The sequence below is a fragment of the Myotis yumanensis genome, unplaced genomic scaffold, assembly GCF_028538775.1.
Source record: "Myotis yumanensis isolate MYYU_CA2020_CCGP unplaced genomic scaffold, mMyoYum1.0.hap1 SCAF_1, whole genome shotgun sequence".
Taxonomy (NCBI): Eukaryota; Metazoa; Chordata; class Mammalia; order Chiroptera; family Vespertilionidae; genus Myotis; species Myotis yumanensis.
In genome coordinates this window covers 83,917,196-83,942,068 of record NW_027223752.1, presented here as the reverse complement: position 1 = coordinate 83,942,068, position 24,873 = coordinate 83,917,196, and the positions used below count along the sequence as shown (strand labels likewise).

The window sequence follows — 24,873 nt, the reverse complement described above, 5'->3', positions numbered from 1 at the left end:
AAGCTCTCCTCCAGGATCTAGCCCATCCTGGTGGCTCTGCCTGGCCTGCCTTTTCCTGCTCCTGGGTTGGTCAGTTCAGTCATGCTGCAGGTCTCAATCTAGAAGTCACCCCTGAAGTTCCCGCTAGCTCCTACAGCTGGACGGAGTGCCCCTGCTCTCTGCTCTTTCTGCGCCCTGTAACAAAATTGTTCACTGCCCGCCCCCCGCCCCCAAACCTTATATTCTAAGAGAAATATTTACTGAGTTGAACTGTTGAGTTACAATGAGGTGTTGATTTACTGTGGCCTCGTGAGGTCCTCCAGGACCCATTGGCTGGCACTTAGCTGCCTGATAAATGTCTGGCAATGAACGAATGGCAGTGCCCTGGCAGAAAATGAAATCATCTGTCTTGGGAGGTAGTGAGTCCCCTACCGCTTTTCATTCACAGAAGCTGATATCCCTTGTTAGAGATCTTGGGGTATGAGGTGGGGTGGGGGGTGTTGTAGAATGCTGGTTATAACACATGTATCCCAAGGTCCCTCCTGACATGGAAATTACAGGGTAATGACTCTGGCCCCTACTGGAGGGTATCTTTGAAAAGCAGCCAAGGACACGGCCCAATGAGCTGATCACTTGATGTCAGTTTGGTGCACAGCAGTTTGTATTCAGGAAGATAAAGAAAATTCCTTGTTATTGAGGGTCGTCCTGGTTCTCTTGTTCTCCACTTCAGAGCCAGCTTCTCTCACACCCACCCCTGAACACATGGGTTCTTGCCAGACCTGTTGGAACCCATTGGATATAGAGAGGCCCCACCAGCCTGGAGGTGAGGCCAGTTTCCTGAGTACCAACTCCCTGAATGTATTTGGGGTGTAGCCCCAGCAGCCAAGCCTAGCCATCGCAGGCTAATGGTACTAAATGCCCAGTCCACTGGGGACTTGGCCACATTGGCTGTCAAGACAGGACAAACCAGGCTTTGAGCATGGGCCTGTCATTGGTGATATGCGGGCATACCTGCAAGACAGACCAGGAGCCAAACGATGCACTGAGCCCCAGGGTAGCACTCAGACCCGCTAGAGAGGTTGCATGGCTTCCTGCAATCTACTTCCAAAGCACAGATCTTTCCAGAATGTTTTCACTGTCCCCAAGAATCCAGACTGTGGATAGACCCATGCCAGCCCTCCCTCACCCCCAACCCTACTCCAGGAAGATAAGCTTCAGGGGCCTGAGCCTGATGAGTCAGGGTGGCTGAGGGTGGGCTGGAGGCAGGAGCCCAGGAGTATACATTTAACCTGCTACCGATTAGCTGTGTGACCTTGGGCAAGCCCCTTCCCTCTTAGTCTCAGATCCCTCCTTTGTAAATAAGGGAGAAGGGCTAGATTGGTGTTTCCTGACCTTGCCTATGAATCAGAATCATCTGGGTGGTAGAAAGAAAAAGAAACTTGAAAATACAGATTCCTGGGTCCCATCCCAAAGAGCCTACAGGAATTTGAATCCCAGGGAGGATAGGCCTACTAAAGCTCTGGCCCCCAACCCCAACCCAGTTAGGGAGCCTCTGGGGCTCCTTAAATTATCCCCAGCCCCCTACTCTGAGAAGCTCTTTGGGTTACAATGATCCCAGCCACATCCCATCTCTTTCCTACCTCTAAGCCACCTCAGGCCAGGGTAAGCTGCCCCTCCTCTCTCGCCAAAGAGCTCTGGAGCCTGAAGCACTCGTCAGTGAGCAGTTTATTATCCATCCGCCTGTCCCAGGCTCCCAGTACCAGGGCCCGTACACAATCCAGACACAGCCTTCACTCCAGTCAGTCCTCCCACCCAGCCTCCGTCCTCCATGCTGTCCCTCACTGAGCCTTCCCTGGCAGCACCAGGCCCAGGGGCCACATCTCAGCTAGAGGAGGAGGGGGGCGGGGAGGGCGGGCAGAGGGAAAGAGGCAAAAGCTGGGGAAAGAAGAACCAGATTGGCCCCCAGCTTCTGGAACCACCACCCCAGGATGAAGGGAGAGTGGGCAGGGCTGGAGGGGCCAGGAGGCTGGAATTGCCAGGTGATGGTTCAAGCAGGAGGCTCATCTCCAGGAGGTGCTGGGAAGCCACTCAGGTCTCGGCCAATGATTTCACTCACTGTAATGGAGGGACAATAGAGAGATTGGGCTAGGGGCAGCTCCCTTCCTTTTCCAGAGACCCCCAACCCATGCAAGACAGGCTTCAGTCTAAGAAGCCTCTAGGCTCCTCCTCCACTGGGCCTCACTTTCCCCAATACAGTGGGGCCTTGACTTATGAGTGTTCCGAATAACGAGTTTTTCGAGATACGAGCCATCTCTGGGCCGATTTTTTGCTTTGAGTTGTGAGCTAAAATTCGGGTTATGAGCCAGCTTCAGATACCCCACTGCTAGTTGCGCAGAGAACGTCACAGTGAACGTCACAGTGAACGCCACAACATCAGCCCAGCATCACGTGTCTCACTCGTTCACTTTTTGATTTGACATACAAGTAATTTGAGTTACAAGCTCCTTCACGGAACGAATTAAACTCGTAAGTCAAGGCCCCACTGTATATCTTAACACCTGCTCCCAATCAAATCTGCTCAGCTCCATTCATGTGGGCTCCCAGGCCCCCATCCTAGCCCTCTCCTGCTGGCTCAGCAGCCTGCAATGTCAGGACAATCTCTGTCAGCAGGGCCAGGGGTGGGTGTAGTCAGTGGGAGGAAGAGGCAAAATATCAAGGTTCTTCATCACCCATCCTGACCACAGTCAGCATGTTTAGGGGGAAGCTGAGGCAAGGGAAAGCATGCTTGACTGAGACCTCAGCAAGCCACTGCTCCTCTCTGAAATTCAGTGCCTCAATCTGCAAAGGGGGGAGGTATATTAAATGATCTTGAAAGTACTTGTAACCTGTGATTTTGTGATCTGGGGCAGAGGCAGGAACTCCATGCACCCTTCAGAATTAAGTTAACTGGGTTCATGTGGCTACATGCACCACGAACTTGACTCCTGAGACCCCCTGACTGGTCTCAAGGGATCAAGCTCCAGCCCTCAGCAAACATGCAGAGCAATCTCTTACACACACTCACACTTGCAGCGGCCAGTTCCACACTCACCTTCCTCCAGCGTGATACCCTGGATAGGGACACTGTCTCGGAAGCCGCTGCCGTTGCCATAGCCACCCCTGGATTTCTCCTGCTCCGGAGTCCCCTCCCCAGGGCCATAGCTTGGCCCTACCTCATTGTACCCCTCAGGAGGTGGGGGGTGAACACCACTCTGGGGAGGGAATGGGCCTTCCAGCGGTGGGGAGGAAGGCAGTGGAGGCTGGAAAGGGGCTGGAGGAGGGAATGGCAGCCCCAGGGGAAAGGGGGAGGCCCGTCCCCCATAGGGGTCACTGGGAAAGGGCCGGGGAAGGAAGGAGACTGGTGGACGGGCACAACCTGCTGTACCCCCAGTCTCAGGGAACATCCGAAGGCCAGGTCTGTATGATGGTGGGGGCCCCGTTTGGGGGTACAGAGGGGGTGTGCCATAGCTGAAACCTTCTGACAGGTAAGGAGGTTCGTAAGCAGGGTCTTCATGGGGATAAGAGGAGTAGGGGGGCCTGGGTGGTGAGAAGTCCATGTCAGTGCCAAAGGAGGGGCCTGAGGCTGAAGGGAAGCCCCGGAGAGATGAGTCTGGTAGGGGCTCTTCCTTGAAGATCACTGGGTGGATAGGAAGCAGGAGGACACACTGGTGAGACGACTGATAGCGCCACCCCCCCCCCCCCCCCGCCCCCGGCCCCAACACACACACTGCACACCCTCCATCTACCTTCCCATCCCAAGATCCCTCACGATGAAGGCATGGCATCCCTCCGCCTTGCCACAGCTCCCCTCACCCCCACACCCCACCGTGGGCTGTCCTAGAGCGCACCAGGCAGGAACTTGAAACTCTGGGTAGGGCTGCGCTTCCTGCGCCCGTTGGAGACATAAAAGTAGACCTGGACGGGCCGGGACACCCGCTTGTTGCTGTACTCAGGGACAGTCAGGGTCAGTGTCACCTGGAAGGAGCAGAGGATAGACAGGGAGCCCTCAGGAACCTAGGCTCAGCCCAGCCCTTCCAGGGACCGGAACTCCACCTCCTGGATTTTTCCATTTGCTAAGGAGCGAAGTTCATCCCCTAGAGAAGAACCTGCTCCAAGGGGCCAGAATGTGTCCTCTAGAAAAGAACAGGTCACTCCTGGAGTCCCTTCCCCTGGTCAAGGGCCCCTCCTGGGAATTCCCTGCCGAATTCCCCGCCCCCATCCCGCCCTGCCCAGATGGTGGGCACCCCAGTGACACTTGTACCTCGTTGCTCTGTAACCGGTTCACAGTGGCCTCCTCCTCCCATTGCAGCTTTCCATCTGTGCAGGGGGAACAGACTACTCCAGCCCAGCTCCAGGGCCCCCACCCCATACCCAGTCCTCTGCCACTTCTCCTCCTGCTAAAGCCAAGGCCAGACTCAGAAGGCCTCTACAAGGCTTCACTCACAAAGAAGCCTGCTGCATGTTTATTCAATTGAATGGAAAAGGCAGGGTTTTAAACTGTCCATAAGATATAGAGCAGCAAGCTGAGACCAACAGAGATAGCAGGACCAGCCTAGGAACCAAAGGGAGTGGGTGACAAAAGGAACTCTTGAACCCTCCCATCCTGTTCCAAACATCCCCTCCCATGATAGTGTTGGGAGGAAGTTCAAGGATAGGAAAGGGTCCTACCTTGAAGGAGGGCAATGAGACCTCAAGTCTCACGATCCAGCATCTCAAAATCTGTTCTATTTGAGCGCCGGTGCTAGGGCTCTTGGTGGTCAGGGTTGGGAGAGGACAAAGGCCTCAAGCTGGTGGGTGCACCTGGGCCCCTCGGTCTTCCCTTCTCCCTGTGAAGCTCCATCTTGGGGTATGTCACAGGCTCTCGTAATCATAGCTGTGCTACTGGCTCATAACTCAGGAGGGACTGAGCGTGGGACTATGAGGGTTACCTCTTCCCTTCTCCTCATCGACCCTATCCACATGGGGTCAATTATCTCAAAACCAACTTCTCCCTAAAAAATGGAATGTGTATTTCTTACACTTGTTCACCATCCTGAGCATTACAGATTGCTGTCATGCCCATGAAGCAGAAAGTCCAAGAGGAAGGATAGTCTATCTGCCTCTTTTACAGAGAAGTTAGTTTAGTGGCAGTGCCAGAGTTCTTTCACCTGCCTGTCCCAACTCTTCCGCCCTGCCCTTCCCTCCCCAGTGAGTACTCACCGGGGCCCCTCTCGATGAACACCACCTTGGAATCCGGCAGGAAGTTGGAGCCAGTTAGCACTAGCTCCTCTCCTCCTCTCACGGAGCAGGCACTGGGGCTGTAGGCCTCCACCTGGGGCAGCTCCTGGGCCGAGCGCTGGGCTGCAGAGCAGTGCAGGAAAGGCCTGGCTGGACTGCATATGGAGAGGACAGCCTCCTCTGCCCCATGCCCTTGGAATAACTGCCACAGGGCCCTGGTGGAGCCCTCCTCAGTGGCAGACACACAAGTAAACCCACGGAGCCCCTGGGGTGGCACACACCATGTAAAGAGCCACCCAGGCAGACAGTGAGCAACAGGGCAGGCCAGAGAGTTATCCAAACAAGTGCACAGAGCCATTGACCACAGAGGGAGGACAGGGGCACTCTAGTCCATCCCAGAGACAGAGTCAGCAGCAGGGGCAAATTAGAATACTCCTCCCACCCTAGAAATGAGGGCTAACTCCTTTGCAGGGCTACCCAGGAAAGATGGGGCACAGGACACTATGCAGAGGAGATAAGGTGGACAGACACACACACACACACAGACAAGAGGGTCACAGAGACAGAGAGATGGCATAGGGCCTCTTTGCTCACAGCACTCGATGGGCACTGATGCTGTCTGCACAGAGACGACCTTCCCGCTGCCCTGGGGCACGTGTACCCGGAATACCAGCCGCACACGTGTGTTCTTGCGCCCGATATCCGTCTCACCCTTCCGCAGCTCAATGTCTGAATTCCGAAGCTTCAGGATTCCAGCACAGTCAATGCTGAAGGCAAAGAATGGAAGGCAAGCCTTCCCAACTGAAGCCAGAATGGTAATACCCGCAACCCCAAGAGGGAAGCCCCCCCACCCTCTATCCAAAGCCCTGAAGACCTGCTCTGGGAGCCTAGGAGGACTATTTTAACCCAGAGGTGACCTCTGCAGACTGCTCCCGAGCCCCAAAAGTACTCTTCTAGATGGTGAGAAAGCCTGAAACTGCTCCTCTGGATGATGTCTAGCTCTCCTGGGAAGAGGAAGCATGGGAAAGACTGGTCCTAAAGCCTGAGGACGGAGGGGGAGTAGAGTGGGAACCTACTTGGCTGCCATGTTGTTCTCAGGAAGCAGGGTCATCTCCAACACCTTGGTACCACTGACTACAGCTTCATAGCTGGCCGTGGCCACCATCTTGCCGGTGATGCGGTGCACCTGATAGAAGGCATGAGGCCGCAGGTTCCTTTCGTCTGCAGTGCCGATGAACATTTGTAGGGTCAGTGGCTTCTCACTGTAGCCTAGGAGCTGGCAGAGGGAGACACGGGCAACACAACTGAAATCTCCACTGTCTGATCTTTCATCCATCCCAGGGTTTTCAGTCCTCCAAGGGGTAAAGATGGTGAAAGACAAAGGATATCCTGGAAGGGATTCCCAGGGGGGATTGGGCATCGGTTGTGGAGAAAATGTGGCCTGGAGTTCACAGTGTTATTCTTGGAATAAGGCTCAAACTGAGCTGGGCAAAGGGGAAAATCTCCCAAGAGAGACTGGCCCAACTCAATGAAGACAACCTAACTCCCAGTGAACTTTGGCCTCAGCCTAAGCCCTCCCCCACATCTGGCAGGCCATCATTTTCCACAGTAGACATGAGGCTGGTGTCCCATGGGATGAAGGGAGTGGGGGTGGAGGGATAGAGGAGTAGAAAGTATATCCGGGTCCTTGAAAGGCACCCTTCCTCCCCCAACTCCAGTCTGCCTACAGGGTCACTGCTGAGAGGGAGTGTGGGAAAGGGCAGTGCCACGGGTCCGCACAGCTGGAGCCCATCTGCAGGGATCTGGGACTGGAGGAGAGGAAGACTATCAGGCCTCTGCCCCTTACCTTGACTACAGGGTGACCACCAGGAGCAGCTTTGACAGCACCTCGGCTGCCCTCTGTCTCATAGTGGGCCCGATGGTGGGCTCTAGGCTGCACCTCAATCCTCAGCTCCAGCTGCTCGTACTGGCTGGGCAGAGGCCAGTCAAGTGGGGGTAGGGCAGAGGTCCTAGACAGAAGAAAAGAGCACTGATCATCTATAGCCTCAGACCCTGGTCAGGGCAGCACCGAGTCTCAGCTCCCTGGCATGTGAGGGAGGAGGGGATTTGGGTGTGGGAATAAAATAGTCCAAAAGCCCAGAAGCAGGGTGAGAGGGGAAGGCCCCTCAGAACCGCTCAAGATGAGGGTGTGGAAGAGGGCACCGGGCCTGAGACTCCCTCCTTTCCAGTTCTGAGCAAAGGGTCTGAGGTGGCAATGGTTCGCTTGGATACAGAGGCACCCAAAGCCCATCCTAATCCTTAGACCCGGATGGGAAAAGAGTCCAGGAAAGAAGCACCATTTCAGACTGAACATGGGCCTCGGAGATAAACCCCTTTGTTTTTCAAATAAAGAAACGGAGACCCAGATGTTAGAACATGGTGAGCCAAGCAAGCCAGTGACTGACAGAAGCCAGGACTGAGCACACGCCCTGTTCCCAGTCAGTGCCCATTCCACTAGTTGGGGCTGGAGAGGTCCAGTCCAGAAACTAGGGGTTATTCCTCTATTGAGCTCCCAGATACCCAAGGCCAGGGGGGGATCTCAACTGGTGATGGCCCCAGGTGATATTTGGCAATGTCTAGAGGCGTTTTTTGGTTGTCACACTAGAGGAGGGGGTACTGCTAGCATCTAGTGGGTAGAGGTCAGGGATGCTGCTAAACCATCCTACAATGCCCCGCACAGCCTCCACAACAAAGAATTATCCTGTTCAAAATATCAATAGTGCTGAGGGTGAGAAACCCTGCCCTAGAGGAACCAAAGAGAACAGGTGTTAAGGTTTCTTTTCCCGGGAAACTTTCCTGGATGGAGCCAGCTCAACCTGACATCCCAAGATTCAGGATTATTGAAATGGGCAGGATTCTTTGAGGGTAAAATGGATAAAAGAATGCAAGAACTGCTTGTTTTAATATGAATTTTTGTCTTGCAAATATATGCTATTTTAATTCAAATGAGCAGCTATACTTTTAAGGCACAAATTGGGCCCTAGAAATTAAAAGTTAGAGAAGGGGGACTTCCTGCTACCCCGTGTAAGTATGAAATCCAGTCCACAGTCCATGTCCAGACCATGCCAGCCCAAAACTAGGTGTGGAGGACCCTAGAGCAGCGGTTCTCAACCTGTGGGTCGCGACCCCTTTGGGGCTCAAACGACCCTTTCACAGGGGTCACCTAAGACCATCGGAAAACACATATATAATTACATATTGTTTTTGTGATTAATCACTATGCTTTAATTATGTTCAATTTGTAACAATGAAATTGGGGGTCACCACAACATGAGGAACTGTATTAAAGGGTCGTGGCATTAGGAAGGTTGAGAACCACTGCCCTAGAGGAACTCCCGCTTTGCCTAAGGGGTGGGGGTGGGGCTTTTTTGTTATTGATCCACAGGGAATGATTATGCTTTTGCAAATCATTGGTTTGTAGAAGGGGTATGTTGCTGTTGATTTAATCCTCCCTAAAACTGGGTAAATGGTAGCAGCCAAGCTGGTTACAGATTCTCTTTTGAAATGCCAAGGGCACAGAACTAGGACCTTTCTTCAAACTGATCCCTTGACCTGCTCCAAAGTGGAATGGCAGTGGTGCTGGGCACAACCCTCACCTGAAGATGGGGCTGTGTCCCCCAATCCGGGCCTTGGACCAAGCCAGAGGGGAGGGCACTGCCAGGTAGTCCATGCCAGCTCCCTCCTTCCGAGGACCACCTGGAGGAGCTGCAGTCTCCTCTGCTCCCGAAGGCAGCTTCCCGTTGCACGGAGCCGGCTCCTCAGACCGAGGCAGGGTCACCGCCTGCTCACTGGAAGTCCTCCGGGTTTTCTGGGGGATGCTCTCGGCTGGTGGGGCCCCCACATAGTCAAAGGGGCCAGGGGAGCCAGGATCCCGGGCCAGAGGCAGTGGGGGTGGTGGAGGTGGCTCGGGCCCCTCTTCTCCCAGGCTGCCCCGGCGGGACAGAGCTGGAGAGGCTGAAGATGGGGTTCCGGAGCTTGAATAGCGGCGTTTGCCACACGGAGAGGCTGGCCGTGGGGAGGCTGGGGAGGGCCCAGGAGCGCTGAGAAGTAGCCAGCTGTCTTCTGGTCCCCGGCCTCCGGGGCTTGGACCATACAGGCTCCAGGGATCATCGGGGGTCCATGGCCTAGGGGATGCCCGGGGCGAGGGCAGTGGGGAGCCCAGGCCAAAGCGGGAGGCCGCTTCATTTAGCTCAGACTCCACCTCATCGCAAGCGGCATACAGGGCGGCCTCATCAGAGGCGTCTGAGAAGAAGCTCCAGGAGGACAGGCTGCTGCTGCCAGGGCTGGGGCTGAAGAAGGGGCCCCCGCCCTGGCCCCCTGCCTCTCGGTAGCCTCCAAAGCCTTCTGGTGGGGGGTAATCCCTGGGAGAGCCGTCCCCCCAGGCATCGGGGTTGTCCTCCAGGGTGGCTGGCGGGTCAGGCGTGGGAGAGATGGAAGTGATGCGGATGCTCGGGCACTCCAGGACACGGCCTCCCCCGGCCCCACCCGAGCCCCCTCCGGGCCCCCCCAGCCTCACCGAACGAGCGGGCTGGCTCTCCCAAGTGCCAGGGGAGGGGGCTGGGCGGGGTGGCGGCGAGTGCATGCCAGGCCGAGGGGGTGGTGGCCGGGGAATGCCAATAGGGGCCGCGCCATAGGGAGGGGGCTCCCCCAGGGCCAGGCGGCAGCATGTCGGAGTGTCCTCTGAGTCCAGTTCTGTCGAAATGGGGAGGGAGGGGGACAGAGAGAGGGATGCCATGGGAGATGGGAAGAGAGAGAAGCAGGTGAGAAGATGTCTGGGTTCCTTGAGAGATCAGCCCCCTTAGTCCTGTATGCCACCCCCTCCTCAGCAAAGAGGGGTCTCTAAGGTGCCCTTCAGAGCCACAAAGACAGAAGCACAGTTGAACCTCGGAAGGTGGAAGAGACGGATCCAGAAGCGCCAAGCCTGTTAACAGCCCACCCTCTGAGCCCCCTGCCCTGGGACCTCGGGCACCAGACGCACCAGACCGGGTGGGTCTGAAGGTGAGGGGTGTAGGTCGAGAGGGGCTGGAGTGGGGCCTGGAGGCGCGTTTAGAGAGGCGCCCGGCTGGGCTGGGGGCGACTCACACATGAACCCAATTAGTAGCGGTTCCCAAACCCCCAAACGGCGCTGGCAGGAGCCCCAGTTGCTATCGCAACAGTGGCCAGGGAAGAAGGGGGGGCGGGGGGCGCGCCAGGGCAGTGGTGACGAGGAGAGGTGGCTCCTCCCTCGCTCCCCACCCCCAATTTGGGGGCGGGGGTGCTGCTTGCCCGGCCCGTGGGGAGGGGGGGCCGCGCGCGGCACGGATTCCGTGCGAACGGCGGCCGCCGCCCCCGGCACGGTCCCAGCCATCTGCCTCTTGTTGCGGCCAGACGGGGAGGGGGAGGGGCGCCCCGGCGGCCCCGAGAGTGCCCGGGGTCCCGGCCCCGGCGTCGGGTCCGCCGGCCCGGGGCTCGGTCTGCAGGGGGCACGCTCCAGAGCCCAACCTTCCGTTCCCGGGGCGGCGCCGGGGGTCCCAGGACCGCCGCTCCCGCTCGCCCCCATCCCAGTGACAGTCGGCCCAGCCGAGAGGCGGCGCGCAGCCAGCGGCACCCCCGCCCCCACCCCCGTCACCACCTAAAAAGGAGAAAGTGGTGCCCGGCCCCCCGAAGACCTCCACAGAGCCCCCAGCCCCGCGACTCCCTTCAACCTCCGACCCCCTCCCCTCCCGCCCCAGGCTCGCTGCCCCGGGGTCCCCAGACTCAGCATCCCCGGGCCCTTCCCTCTGGGACCCAAGACCCCCTCCCAGCCCCGCACTAACCTTCCCCCGGGCCCCCTGCGCTCAGCGGGGGGGCCTCCTTCTCCTCCCCGAACACCAGCTTAAATTCCAGCTCCTCATCCTCGCAGCTCGCGGCCCCCATGGATCCGGCCGGAGCCCCCAGTCCCGGTCCGGGTGGGAGGGGGCGCTCAGGAGGCTGCCGTCGCTGCGCCCGCGGCTCCCTCCCGCCCCTTGTCTGAGACGCCCCCTCCTCCGCCGCTGCCGCCTCCCTCCGGACGCCCCCTAGTTATTATAGAAACTTTTCCAAACTTTTTTCCCCAAACTTCTTCAAAGCGGCCCCCCCAGCCTGGCCCTGATTGGCTGCCCGGGATGCTCCGGCCCCTCCTCCGGGGATGAGATGGGAAAACCACGCGCCCCTCGTCCTTCCCCACCCTCCCTCTCTCCCTCTGTCCTCCCTCCAGTCCCTCCCCTTCAAAAAAAAAAAAAAAAAAAGAGAGAGAGAGAACAAAACTGAATTGGAAAACGGTCCCTCCAGCGTGGGATGACCACAATGGTGCCGATTGGCCCGCGGCTGTGACAATCACTGCCCGATGCCTGGAGCACTACCATCCCCAACCCCCAACTTAGCTGAAGTTCAGGGGCTCCGGGTCCGAGTGCCTTAAAGAGGCCACATTTGGGGCTCACGGGGTAGAGGGGCCACGGAGACCCTTTCTTACGTTCTGAAGGAGTTCTGCAGCCACCAACTAGCTAGAAAGGCCCCCCTCTCCTCCTCTTTCCCTCCGAGCCTCAGGCCAAGCGGACTGCGGGGTGCAGAGGGGCTGCAGGCTGCTCTGCAGAGCGAAAGGCCCTTCCTCCGAAGTCCCTCGCCTGAGCCCGCCCTGCCTGGGCCTTCGAGAAGCCTTGGCTCAGTCAGAGCAGCCCCTCCACCGGCTGTCTCTCCCCCGACCCCACCCCAAAGGTGAAGAAACATTCAGCTGTCCTGGAGAACTGTCCATGGGTCCACGGCCCCAGATGGGCGAGGATCCAGGCCGGGCTTTGCCGCTGCCCCTGTCCCAGGCACCCAGAGGGGCCATTAATTAGCCTCCTAGGGAAGTCGCCCGCCCCCCGCCCCCCCCCCGCCCCCCCCAGAACTGCAGCCTGGAATGAATCTCTGACTCTTTGGCATCCCGCTCCGGCTCTCCTGAAAATCCCGGCCAGGTTTACTAGGGGCCCGGAGCCCGGCAACTCCGAGGGCCCCTAGTCGGACACCTGTCACCTGGGCGGGAGGAGGAAGGAAAACTTGGACTGGATTTTCTAGGAAGGGCCGGCAAGGAAGGGCCCCGGTGTATGAGAGGGAATTAGGTCCGAAATCCCTGACTCAGACGGCGGAAGGGGTGGGGTGTCACCCCCTCCCCCGCCGCCCCGCGCGGACTGTGCACTTCAAACTTTTCTAACACGCGATCTTTCATGTAAATCCCTCCGGCTCGGGGCTGCTTCCCCCGTGGCGTCCCCCCCCCAGCCCCCCAGCCCCGCACCTAAAGGGTTAAGCGACGGCCCCCGGGTCAGACGTTTACAAACACTCGCGAGCCGGGCGGGACCGCGCCCGCTACTCTAATGAGAAACAGGCGCTGCCGGGCGGGGAAGCGGGGAGGGCTGGCGGGGCGGCCCGCGCTCCCCTCCCTCGCCTCCCTCCCTCCCTCCCATCCTCCCTCTGGCCCGCCCTGGGGACCCCCCAGCCCCCGGGGACCCCAGTGACGTGCGGAGCTGCCCCGGCTCCGAGCCCAGGCCGCGGCGCGGGAGGGGCGGAGAGAAGAGGCCGGCCGGCGGGGAGAGAAGAATGTTCCGCGGCCAGGCGGGAGGCGGCGGGTTCGATTTTCCCCCTCTGGTGGGTCTCCTCGGGTTACACTTCCCTTCCAGCCCCAACTCGGAAATAAAGGGAGGAGAGGCGCACGAGGAGGGAGAGCGAGGAACGCCCGAGACCTGCGACAGCGTCCACCTAAGCGGGAGGAGGGGCCGGGGAGGTGGGCGCGGGGGCGCGAGGGGCGGGGTGCAGCCCGGACCCGGCCCGGCCCCGCGGCCCTCCACCCCGCCAGCCGAGCCCCCCCTCCGCACCGCAGGCAGACGCGCACATTCTTTTCAAATGTCATTATTTCCTTTGATCCTGGGCAGCGTTTCTCCATGTGTCTGGCTGGGCTCCTGCTCAGCCAGCCACCTCCCCCTCTCACCCCCTTTGTATATTTTCCTGGAGAACCTGCCCCTCCTCCAGCATCTGGAAGGCCCGAGGGCTGGCGACGGCGCACATTCCCCTGGGGACTCTGGCCTCGCCTCCCAGTGACTCAATTTCCCCTCTGCGGGTGCTGGGGGGGGGGGGGGGCAGAGGGGAGAGCTGTGAAGCGCAAATGTGGCACCAACGAGCCTGGAGACTGCTGGGGGTGCCAAGCTCCTCTCAGGGGAGTGGGGGTCCCCACTCGGGTCTGCCCGGCGGCAGCAGAGGGATGGAATTTATGACTTCTGCCATGCCCTGCCTGGGGGAGAGCGGGTAGCGGTAAACTTAGGTTGCCCTGCACTTCTCCCGGCTGGCGACTGCCGAGACCCAGGGCCCGCCCTCCCGCAGCTCCGGGTTTCTGGCCGGCCCAGCCTCGGCCCTGGCTGCGCTGCCCCCTAGCGCGCGCACCTGGGCACAGCTCCGCTCTCTCACCTGGCGAGGGTGAAGCAGTTTGCCTCGGGCTCTGCACTTTCACAAGCATAATTCCACGGCCTTGGAGGTGGTCGGTTTGTGTGTGAGTGTGTGTGAGTGTGAGTGTGTGTGTGTGTGTGTGTGTGTGTGTGTGTTTTCATTACACGAGATACATTCTTCTTGCAAATTATTCAAGGCATACAAAAATATATAGAGTCCTGGCCTGTTTGGCTCAGCGGATAGAGCGTCGGCCTGCGGACTGAAGGGTCCGGGGTTCCATTCCGGTCAAGGGCACATGCCCGGGTTGCGGGCTCGATTCCCAGTGGGGCGCGTGCAGAAGGCAGCCAGTAGATATTTCTCACATGGATGTTTCTCTCTCCCTCTCCCTCTCTCTCTCTCTAAATTTTTAAAAACACTTTAAAAAATTAAAATTAAAAAGTGGGGGACCATGAAGAGTGAAATGGAAAGAGGGAAAGCTCGGCCAGGGGTGCAGTATTGAGCCACTTTGAGAGACTGGAACATTGTTCCACTTGGGACCTTCTGTGGAGCCGTATACAGTGTGATTCAAAAAACAGAAAAGAGAATATTTATCTGCTCTCTCCCACTCTCAATGGTCAAAAGTTGCCCCTTAAGTGTTAATTCCCTTACTCTTCTGGTGCTGGGGTCCAATCCCAGCAGGTCCAGGGGTCCCCAAAGGTGTGGACGGAGTTGGCGAAGAAGGAATGACACGAAGACAGCCTTCAGTTGGTCAGCAGCCTAGTCAGGACCTATAGCCAGGATCTCCAGCCAAAGTTCTGGTCGGAGTTCTGGTCAGGAACTGATGAGGATCTGACGTTTATTGTCTTGTTACATCCGTATTTATACCAGCCGATTTTAATCCTGTCAATTTCTATTACAAGGTGTTTCTCATCTTCATTCCAGGGAGTAAAAACCATGTAGCTTAACTACCCGCCTGGCACTTAATTAAGGGGTTGTATTCCCTCCCTAACCTCAGGGAAAGATCCCCACCTGGGGAAACAACCTTTCTCGGAGAGGTGACCTTGGTTAAAACACATGGCGCTAAAGGGAGCAAACATATTAAAAACAGTATGCTACATACGCCAGGTCCACTGAAACACATGCTGTGCAGATCCCTCTTTCCTGCAGCGACTGCGTCAAGCAGCAAGGATGGACCAGCCTCCGGCATTCTGGGTTTACACAAGTGTCAGAAAACGGTAGATGTCCTACAAGGTTGCATCAAAAAAAAGGCCCTAGGCAAAAGGCAAAAGGCAAAAGGTAGAAGCCGTAGCTGGGAGCAAGTACTGTCGGGTAACACCTGCAAGCTGTCGGTTCCACAGTAATAACTGAAGTAAAAAGACGGATGGAGAGCGTGTGAGGCAGGTAAGATGTGATCTTCCACTCATTCACTCACCGATAAGATCATTCACTCATTCAAACAAAAAATATTGAGGAACCTGTATGTTCAGAGGCAGTTCTAGGCATTGGATATCTATAGTTACAAACCAAGCCCCCCAAGAATTTCCAGTTATTATCAGACTGAAAATATATTTCATACCCGACATCTCCCTCTTCCCTGCCCCCATAACTGTAGAGAACTATCAGTGTATTCATGCTATTCATTCAGTATCGATCTACCTATCTATCTTTCCTTTCTATTCCTTTCACCACCATTCCAGTGTAGGCCTGGATTTTTTTTCTGATTTGGACTCTCAACAACAGTTTCTAACGTCAATGGCATACCTTACATATTTGACAACTGAAACATATCATTTTTAAGCCCTTCTACTCTATAACAAAAAAAGTTATTTTCAGTACTAATAATATGAAACCAGAAATGCAAAGAGTAAAAATCATTTTATTGAACTCATATACTCATATGTATAATCACACTGGTTAAATACAACATATTTAGTATAAGACAGTATAAGAAAGGAAAAAAGCAATGGATTAATAATTGTAATTATATTCATATATTTTTAAATATATTTTTATTGATTTCAGAAAGGGAGAGGGAGAGAGAGATAGAAAACCAATAATGAGAGAAAATCATTGCTCAGCTGCCTCCTGCATGTTCCCCACTGGGGATTGAGCCCGAAACATGGGCTTATGCCCTTGACCGGAATTGAACCCTGGATGCTCTATCCACTGAGCCAAACTGACCAGGGCTCATATACTTTTTATTTTAAATAAAAAGTAAAAACATACTTACATATTGGTCTGTCATAGGAATCCTATATAACAAAAGGCTAATATACAAATCAACCGAACGGTGGAATGACCAGTAGCTACGATGTTCACTGACTACCAGGGGCGGACGCTCAATGTAGGAGCTGCCCCCTGGTGGTCAGTGCACTCCCACAGGGGGAGCACCGCTCAGCCAGAAGCCAGGCTCATGGCTGGAGAACACAGTAGTGGTAATGGGAGCCTCTCCTGCCTCCCCAGCAGTGGATAGGCTTGGCTGAGGGATCTGTCATCCCTTCCACCACCCCAACACCGCCCCAGTGCTTGAATTTCGTGCACCGGGCCTCTAGTAAATTATAACATTACAGCTTCTGTTCCAGTTCTTAATTTTTGCAAATTTGTCAATGATTTTGTCAAAATTGATCTTCACATATGGACAGCATTACCAGATATGTTGCTCTATCTCACTTATAGTTAATTAAAGAAAACCTTTTAGTAATTTTAATTTTTTAATGTGATATAGTCCACATACCATATAATCCACTCTTTCAAATATACAGCTTAGTGGGTTTTAGTATATTCACAAAGTTGTACAATCATCATCATATCTAATTCTGGGACATTTTCATCACCCCCAAAAAGAAATCCTATACCTATTAGTAATCACTTCCCATTCTCCCCATTCCCTTACACCTGGAAACCACCAATCTATTTTCTGTTGCCATAGATTTGCCTATCCTGGACATTTCATATAAATGGAATTACATAATATGTCACCTTTTGTGTCGAGCTCTTTTCACTTAGCATAATGTTTTTTGTTTGTTTACTATATTTTTATTGATTTCAGAGAGGAAAGGAGAGGGAGAGACAGAAACATCAATGATGAGAAAGAATCATTGATTGACTGCCTCCTGCATGCCCCGCACTAGGGATCTCGATCAAGCCTGCAACCTGAGCATGTGCCCTTGACAGGAATCAAACCTGGGACTCCAGTATGCAGGCCAACACTCTATCCACTGAACCAAACCAGCTAGGGCTAGCATAATGTTTTCAATCTTCATTCTTGTTGTAGTATATATCAGTATTTCATTCCTTTTTATGGCTAAATATTAACTTAATTTTGAACATTTTCTTCACATAAAACAACAGATATATAAATAGTTAGAAAAAAAATCTTAAACCTAACAATATTATTAGCAAGATTCATAAAAATCCCACTTCATAATAAATTCAAAAAATTGCAATTATTTTTGTTTCTCCAGGATTGAAGCTAATAGCTTTCCATTGTCTCCTTTGTTGAAAAAAAAATTTAAACACAAATAAACACTACGAGTTTTTTATATAATGTTTTAGTCTTGATTACTGAATAACAAATCACTCCCAAAACTTTGTGGTTTCAAAGCACAATGATCATTTACTATCTTTCATGGTTTCTATGAGTAAGAAATTCAGATAGGGTACAGTGAGGAAGGCTCTTATCTGCTCCCGAGTATCTGGTGGGGGACTTGAAGGCTGGGAGCTAGAATCACCATATGTCTAGCAGTTGATGTTGACTTTTGGCTAAAATATTAGTTAGAGCAATTGGCTGTACCACCTACATGTGACTGCTCCCCGTGGCTTGGGCTTCCTTACAACCTGGCAAGCATGAGAGAGAGCACTGCAGGTAGAAGCTATATCCTTTTTATGATGTGTATTTCATTGGTGAAGGCAGTCACAAGCCGCTGGCCAGAATTAAGGGGTGGGAACAGAGACTTCACCTCCAGATGGAAAGAGTAGCAGTTACACTGTAAAATGAGCATGTAGAACAGTATAAACACACACATCTGGCCATCTTTAGATGATCACAGTTTGCCGGCTGATCACAACAATTCACACCCCTCCCACATTTATCCTCTCCTCATAGACCCTCAAGTATCATGACACCAAGCTCAGGCACAAGGGACCAGATCTTGTGACCTAGTTCCTGAACGTGAAACCTGAGCAAATGCCGTGTAACAAATCACCCCCAAAGTCAGTGGCTCCTTCCAGGTACCTATTTTATGATTGGGAAATAAGACATAAATATATGAAAGGTTATATACTAATAACAAAAACCAATAATTCTGGAGATATAACAAAGCAATTCTATCAGTAAGAGATGTTTGATTAGAAGCAACAGAAACTGACTCCATATAACTTAAGCAAAAGAGGGACATATTGAAAGACGAGATCACAGAACTAACAGAAAAGGAGAAGGAGGCTTCAGGAAGGATGCAAACCAGTGGTTCTGGGGAACTAGTCCTCAGGACCTGAGGCACAGTCTCTTCATGGTGCTGGATGTTTTCAGTTCCCGGTCTGCACCAAGTCCTTCCTGTTTCCAGTACTCCACAGATGCTGTTCCTTCTCTCTTTACACATAACCCTCTTTGTCTAACTAACTTTTATTCATCTCTAGATCTCAGCTACAATCCCGTAGCATTCTTAATACTGTGAATACATACATAATACATTATGTATGTATTTATTTAATGTCTGTGTGCCTTGCTAGAGTGTACAGTTCTCTGAAAGGGGCTTTGTCTTTTTTTCTCTACAAAAGTCTCTTACTTTTTGAGTTTTATCTATTTAACAAACATTTGTGGAAATAAATGAAGACCAATTAAATGAGACAGGCAAAAGCTATTCATTCAGAGCTTTTTACAGCAATGGAGTTGTAACAAGTCACCATCACTTGCATTTTGGCAGAGACTCAAAGTCAGGTAAAAGAATGGGAAAGCTGTATAGTGAAAAAAAAAAGGAAAGCATTGGGTATGTTGATTGGATAGGGAAGCTGTAGGTGGGCTGAGTGGAAGCAGGGTGCCTATGTGACTGGGTAAGGGTGCACTGTTTGGCTTTCTCCAATTGGTCCTAAGTTGAAAGTGGGGACAAAAAGTAGGGAAGTTTTCACATATTAATCAAGATCTGGCTTTGAGGAGATTGTTATAGGCCTTACTATATGGCTTCCTGGGCTGGTTGCTGAAGACAGTGGTCTGACTTCCTACAAGTCTGTCTTACAGACAGTAGACTAGCTTCCTGAGCTGACTGGTATAAACAATGGGTTGGTTTCCCAGGCTAGTTGCTGCAGATTATGGGTCAGAGTTCTATTGTTATATATGGCCTGGCCATTGTCCATTGTCTATCCAATCTCTCACATTTAACAAAAATCTATTATGTACCATATATCATGCTAAGCTCTGGGATACAGAGATTGATAGAAGACAGTGGTTGACTAATTGAACAGTTGGTAGGAGATGGTGTTTAAATAACTAAGTGCACCCATTAGAATTAGGCTTGGCTGTGTATGACATAAAAACCTTAAACCTATAGTTTAAGTGAAATAGAAGTTTATTTCTCTCTCATGTAAAGGCTCTGCAGGTAGGCAGTCAAGGTCTGATATGGCAGTTCCACAACCTTCAGGCTCCAAGCTCCTTCTAGCTTGCTGTTCCACTATTCTTAGCATTACACTTCATGGAAAGTGGCTGCCCAAGGACCGGCCATCACACCCATATTTAAACCAAGAACAACAAAGTAAGAGCAGAAGAACAAATGCCCTCCCCCTCCCCCCCACCATTTATATTTACTTCCAAGTACCCAAAATTTAGTCATATGGCCATATATAGCTGTAAGGGAGGCTGGGAAGTGAATTTCTTCCAAGTGCACATATGTGAAGCTAAAAATGTCAGGTTTTATTACTAAGGAAGATGGGAAGAAAGGTCACGGGGTCAATTAGCAGCCTCTGCCAACTAGAGAAATGAGATTTGGAGATTATCCATAAATCCAATTACTCATATTGTCCTTTCCTCTAATATAGAATACTCTTGACTTACCATGTAATTATTCTCACTATGTATTACAGAGTAAAATCAAGTTCTTTACATAGTTAAGAAGTCGATTTATGAGCTTTATGGTTATCCTATTTTAAGGATGCCATCTAGGATGTTGTCTACAGCAACTATTCAGAATCTTCACTGTAACCAGAGACACTTTCTCTCCACTCTCAGGAAGAACTATGCTTCTCCTGAATCATTAGGCAAAGGGCAAAACTAAAGAGACATTTAAAATTGCAGATACTGAGGCATTTTTGTAGGCTAAACATTTGCAATATATGTTGTAGACCTTTATTGCAATCAATTTGGTTCCAGGTAAAATTAGGTCTTGTCTTTTTTGATGAATTCATGATCCAATTAAATTCATGATCATATACATTCAATTTTTTATGAGAGAGAGAGGGAGAGAGAGAGAGATTTGTTGTCCCATTTATTTATGCATTCATTTGTTGATTCTTGTATGTGTCCTGAACCCAAAACCTTGCCATATTGGATGATACTCTAACCAACTGAGTACCCAGCCAGATACATTCAATTTCTTTTTTTTTAATATATTTTTTAATTGATTTTTTACAGAGAGGAAGGGAGAGAGATAGAGAGCTAGAAACATCGATGAGAGAGAAACATCGATCAGCTGCCTCCTGCACATCCCCCACTGGGGATGTGCCTGCAACCCAGGTACATGCCCTTGACCGGAATCGAACCTGGGACCCTTCAGTCCGCAGGCCGACGCTCTATCCACTGAGCCAAACTGGCTTCGGCGTCAATTTCATAATCACATATAATTCCCTCGATTTTGCCTTAGTAAATTCCTACAGCTCCTTCTGGGTAGCATTCCTATTTACTTTGACATGTTATTGCTTCTCATTCTCTGGCCCATCCTGGTCAGAGGATGAGTGCAGGGGGTGAGTGTAGAGGGGGTGGGGCATAGCAAAGCAGAGTCCCACTCTCCCCTCTGCAAGGAGGAAACAGTGAATTGCTTCAAAGGAGACTATTGAATTGGATTTTCCCAAGACTTCTAGTTCTTTTTTTTCTCAATATATTTTATTAATATTTTACAGAGAGGAAGGGAGAGGGATAGAAGATTAGAAACATCAATGATAGAGAAACATTGATCAGCTGCCTCCTGCACACCTCCTACTGGGGATGTGCCCACAACCAAGGTACATGCCCTTTACCAGAATCGAACCTGGGACCTCTTGGTCCGCAGGCCGACGCTCTATCCACTGAGCCAAGCCGGTTAGGGCTCTAATTCTTTTTTTTTATGTCCATATTTGGATTGCCAAGTTCCTGATATTTTTCCAAATCATTATTCTTACTTTCACTGCAGAATCCTGCTGAGGTTATAAACTCATCTGCAGTTCAATGATGTGCAAGATCAGTTTTAGCGTTTAGTTTATATCTGACATCTATGAGAAAAAGTTGCATGAAGCAGTGCTGTATTTTCTTCTGGGCTTCAAGGTGGATATTCTGTGTTCTAAGTTCTTTGTTCTCCTATCTGCAACTATCCAATGGCATTGAAAGCAAACTTCCAACCCTAAAATTCCATACTGCTCATCATTAACTTGTTCTATAAGAATTGCTACCTGGTCCCTCAGAAACTCACATAATTTGCCTTGCTAGAATGTGGAAGTAATGTGAAAGTTTATTTTGCATGATCTTTATTCATATCCAATTGTGCATGCCCCACATATTCTCTAAGGTTTTGCTGCATAAAATCCTACCTATCGATTAGTGGAATGGCTTATTGAACATTCATTTAATTCACCATCAAGGAGATACATATTGAGGTTAAGGTCTCTTTATACTTTGACCTAGTGACTAATAAATGGTATTGTTTATCTATTACCAGAATCCATAGTTCTAAGAAACAAGATGTGGTAGACAGAATAATGATCCCCAATTATTAGGTAAGAGCCTGCAGAGAACTTTCAGCAGTCCTGTGGTACTGAGGAAACAAAAATTGGAGTTAAAGACCTGTCAAGAAGGAGGGCCTTGATAAATTCCCCCAGGATTTCAGTCAGAGCCCCTGAAGAATTATATCCTAGGACTATAGCTGTATCAGTCAGGGCTTAATCAAGCGGCAGATACCACACAGGAATCTGAACTGGTAAAGTTTAATATAAAGAAGTATCTACACTAATAAAAGAGAAATATGCAAATTAGTGTCACTCTGCCACACCCACCAGACAATCAGAGTGACTATGCAAATTAACCCAACAAAGATGGCAGTTAATTTGCATACGCAGGCAAGGAGCAAAGACTGAAGGCTCCAGCTGGAGTGAAGACTGAAGACTGAATGAAGACTGAAGACTGAAAACTGAAGAGGCTTGGCTTCTCCGCTGCAGCCAGACTAAAGGCCTGGGTCCCGGGTGCCAGAGGAAAGCCAGTGCCGGCAGCCAGGGGAAGGAAGGCCTATTGCACAAATCTTCGTGCAACAGGCTTCTAGTTAACTATAATAGGGCACTGAATTCCTGAGAGATTGGCTAGTAAGAAGAAAAGAGAATTCTAAAGAAAGGGGGAATAGCAGATACGAAAAAAAGCTACCCCTCCTAGAACTGAAATAAAATATCCAAGAAAGACCACCCATCCTGCCCCAAACTTTCTCCCAGGGCTGAGATCCAGATTTAGTTTAAGAGGACCTGGCTCACTAGCTGGTGTGAGGAGTTGCTGAGATGCCCAAGAAGATGCCAGGGGAAGTCATTCATGGGGAGGTGCCTCATCATTTGCAGTTCGCTGAGAAGCTACCCAAGGAGGTGACAGGCGAAGCTGTTGGCTGCTGAGACTGCTGACTGCCACGCACTAAAGAAGTGGTTCATGCCACTGGAGCCTGGCCAAAGGAACGTCAGAACTAGGGAGAGACCTCTTCCTCCTCTAGTGTTTCTCCAGCACCCTCTACTGACAATGCTTAACACTGTGCCAGCTGGCAAAAGAAAAATATTTACAGAATCCAGCTCCTGTATTGTAAAGCAGGAAGTGAAGGGTGGGGCTAGGACTAGGGTTAATTGATAATTGGCACAAAGGACAATCTGGAAATAGATCAGCCTACACTAAGACTGAAACTCAGCTTCAAATCAACTCAACCCTACATTGGATTAAAGTGATTTTCCCCTCTTTTAATTGCCTGCCAGAAATTAAAGTGAATTATCTTTGAAGAAATCTAGTATTATTCAGACACAACTATCTCTACAATTTTTTAGACAAAATAACTGTCATTCAGTCAGAAATTATCAGATGCCTCAGGAGATATCATCAAATTACTGAAAACCAAGAGAGAAAAAAAAGATACTCAATAGTAACAGACCCAGAGCTGATCCAAATATTGGACTTATAAGACATGGATTTTGAAATAACTGCAATTAATAAGTTTGAGAAAGTAGATGGTAAGATGGAAAATTTCAGCAGAGAAATGAAATCTATAAAAATAATTAAATGTAAAATCTAGAACTGAAAAAATCCTATAATTAATAGATTTGTCTCTATTTCCCACTTTTCATAAGAGTTCATCCATTGCTGAAACCGGTTTGGCTCAGTGGATAGAGCGTCAGCCTGCGGACTGAAAGGTCCCAGGTCGATTCCGGTCAAGGGCATGTACCTGGGTTGCGGGCACATGCCAGTAGGAGATGTGCAGGAGGCAGCTGATCGATGTTTCTCTCTCATCGATGTTTCTAACTCTCTATCCCTCTCCCTTCCTCTCTGTAAAAAATCAATAAAATATATTTAAAAAAAAGAGTTCAATCATACCCAAGCCCCACTTATTTTTTCCCCACTCAGGAAATTGCTTTACTTAATAATTGTTATTCTCTTTTAAGTGTCTATTATGTGACAGACATTGTAATACATATATCATATACGTCTCTCCACCCACTAACCTTGTTAAGTAGATATTCATTAGTTCCCCATTATATATACAGTATATGGAAACTGACACAGAGATTAAGGAATTTTCCCAAAAACAAACAGCTGAAATGTTGAAACTGAAATCCCAGCCGAGGTCTAACAATCTGACTCCAAACCTGCATTATTGCACTAAACTACACATTACCTCTCTCTTCCCTGCTTGTCTGAGCATATAGAAACTATTTCCTTCCTATCTCTTCTGTGTAACTCAGTATCTTAACTTATTTCCTATTTCCTGTTTTCTTTTCATAAAAAGACATTCTTAATTCTGAGCAAGGCTAATCCTTCTACCTCCTGAGACTGTGCTTACCCCACTATTCAGGGTCCTCACTCCCTCTCTTAGGCCTGTAACTTTCCCCTCTCTACTGCTACTCCCTCTTCTCCACAGTCTCAAGTCATCCATCCTAAAGAAAGAGAAAAAGATTTTTAAAATCCCTTGATCCTTTTCCTTGCTTAACCTAACATTCATTTTGTTTTCCTTCCCTTCACTACCAAACTTCTCAATGGTAATTTCTGCAGATCGCACACACCCATTAACTCACTCAAAATGAAACACAAAACTCCTCTCTCAACAGTCACCATAGTCTCTTTTTTACTTTCAAACCCCACAAGCTGTGTGAGTCTTCTCTTATTTACTATCTTTAGCAGATAACTATGGTCACGTCCTGCGTTCAGCCACAGCTGTAGTGGACAGTTCTGTGTGAGCTCGTACTCACCTTGCACTGCCAAGATCCTACTCCCGGTCTGCACCTTAACCTTCACATTCTGCTTCAGGTCTGTATTAGTCACAGTTCTCCAGAAAAACAAAACCAATAGGAGATAGATATAGATAGATAGATAGATAGATAGATAGATAGATAGATAGATAGATAGATAGATAGATAGATTTATTATAAGGAATTGGATCACACAACTATGGAGGATGCCAAGTCTATAATCTTCATTGTGGGCCTGCAGGCTCAAGACTGAGGAGAGTCAATGGTGCGGTTTCAGTCCAAAGGCCAGCAGGCTGGAGACCCAAGAGAACTGATGGTACAGATGAAGTCTGAAGGCAGTCTGCTGGATAATTCCTTCAACTAACTACATAAAGCCCACCTACATTATGAAGGCTGCTTTACTCAAAGTTCACCAACATAAATGTTAATCTCATCCAAAAATACCCTCCCAGTTGATACATAAAATGAACCATTACAAAGTCCTCCTCCCATGCAATGGGACTTGCACATCACCCCTCTCATAGCGCACTCTGATGCAATCATAGCCAGGAA

The 24,873-nt window shown here is 50.7% G+C and overlaps 1 protein-coding gene across 1 annotated transcript; it reads right to left on the bottom strand.

Annotated features, from left to right (window-relative positions):
* Nucleotides 1–1,686: 1,686 nt before the first annotated feature.
* Nucleotides 1,687–11,347, bottom strand: NFATC4 (nuclear factor of activated T cells 4). The gene is made up of 10 exons (XM_070427130.1): nucleotides 11,070–11,347; nucleotides 8,871–9,966; nucleotides 7,082–7,244; nucleotides 6,312–6,511; nucleotides 5,830–6,002; nucleotides 5,218–5,358; nucleotides 4,280–4,335; nucleotides 3,867–3,993; nucleotides 3,071–3,655; nucleotides 1,687–2,094 (listed from the first exon to the last, which is right to left on the bottom strand). The coding sequence occupies exons 1-10, from the start codon at nucleotides 11,167–11,169 to the stop codon at nucleotides 2,027–2,029; spliced, it is 2,709 nt and encodes a 902-aa protein (XP_070283231.1). The 5' UTR covers nucleotides 11,170–11,347; the 3' UTR covers nucleotides 1,687–2,026.
* Between the last annotated feature and the right edge of the window lie 13,526 nt (nucleotides 11,348–24,873).

Bases quoted from the DNA above. Each gene is read 5' to 3' on its own strand.
- NFATC4 (XM_070427130.1), bottom strand. From the start codon at position 11,169: ATGGGGGCCGCGAGCTGCGAGGATGAGGAGCTGGAATTTAAGCTGGTG. The intron at 5,359-5,829 runs GTGAGCAAAGAG...ACTGCTCTGCAG, and splicing joins ATCAGTGCCCATCGAGTGCT to CCCAGCGCTCGGCCCAGGAG. The intron at 2,095-3,070 runs GTGAGTGTGGAA...CCTCCATTACAG, and splicing joins GGGTATCACGCTGGAGGAAG to TGAGTGAAATCATTGGCCGA.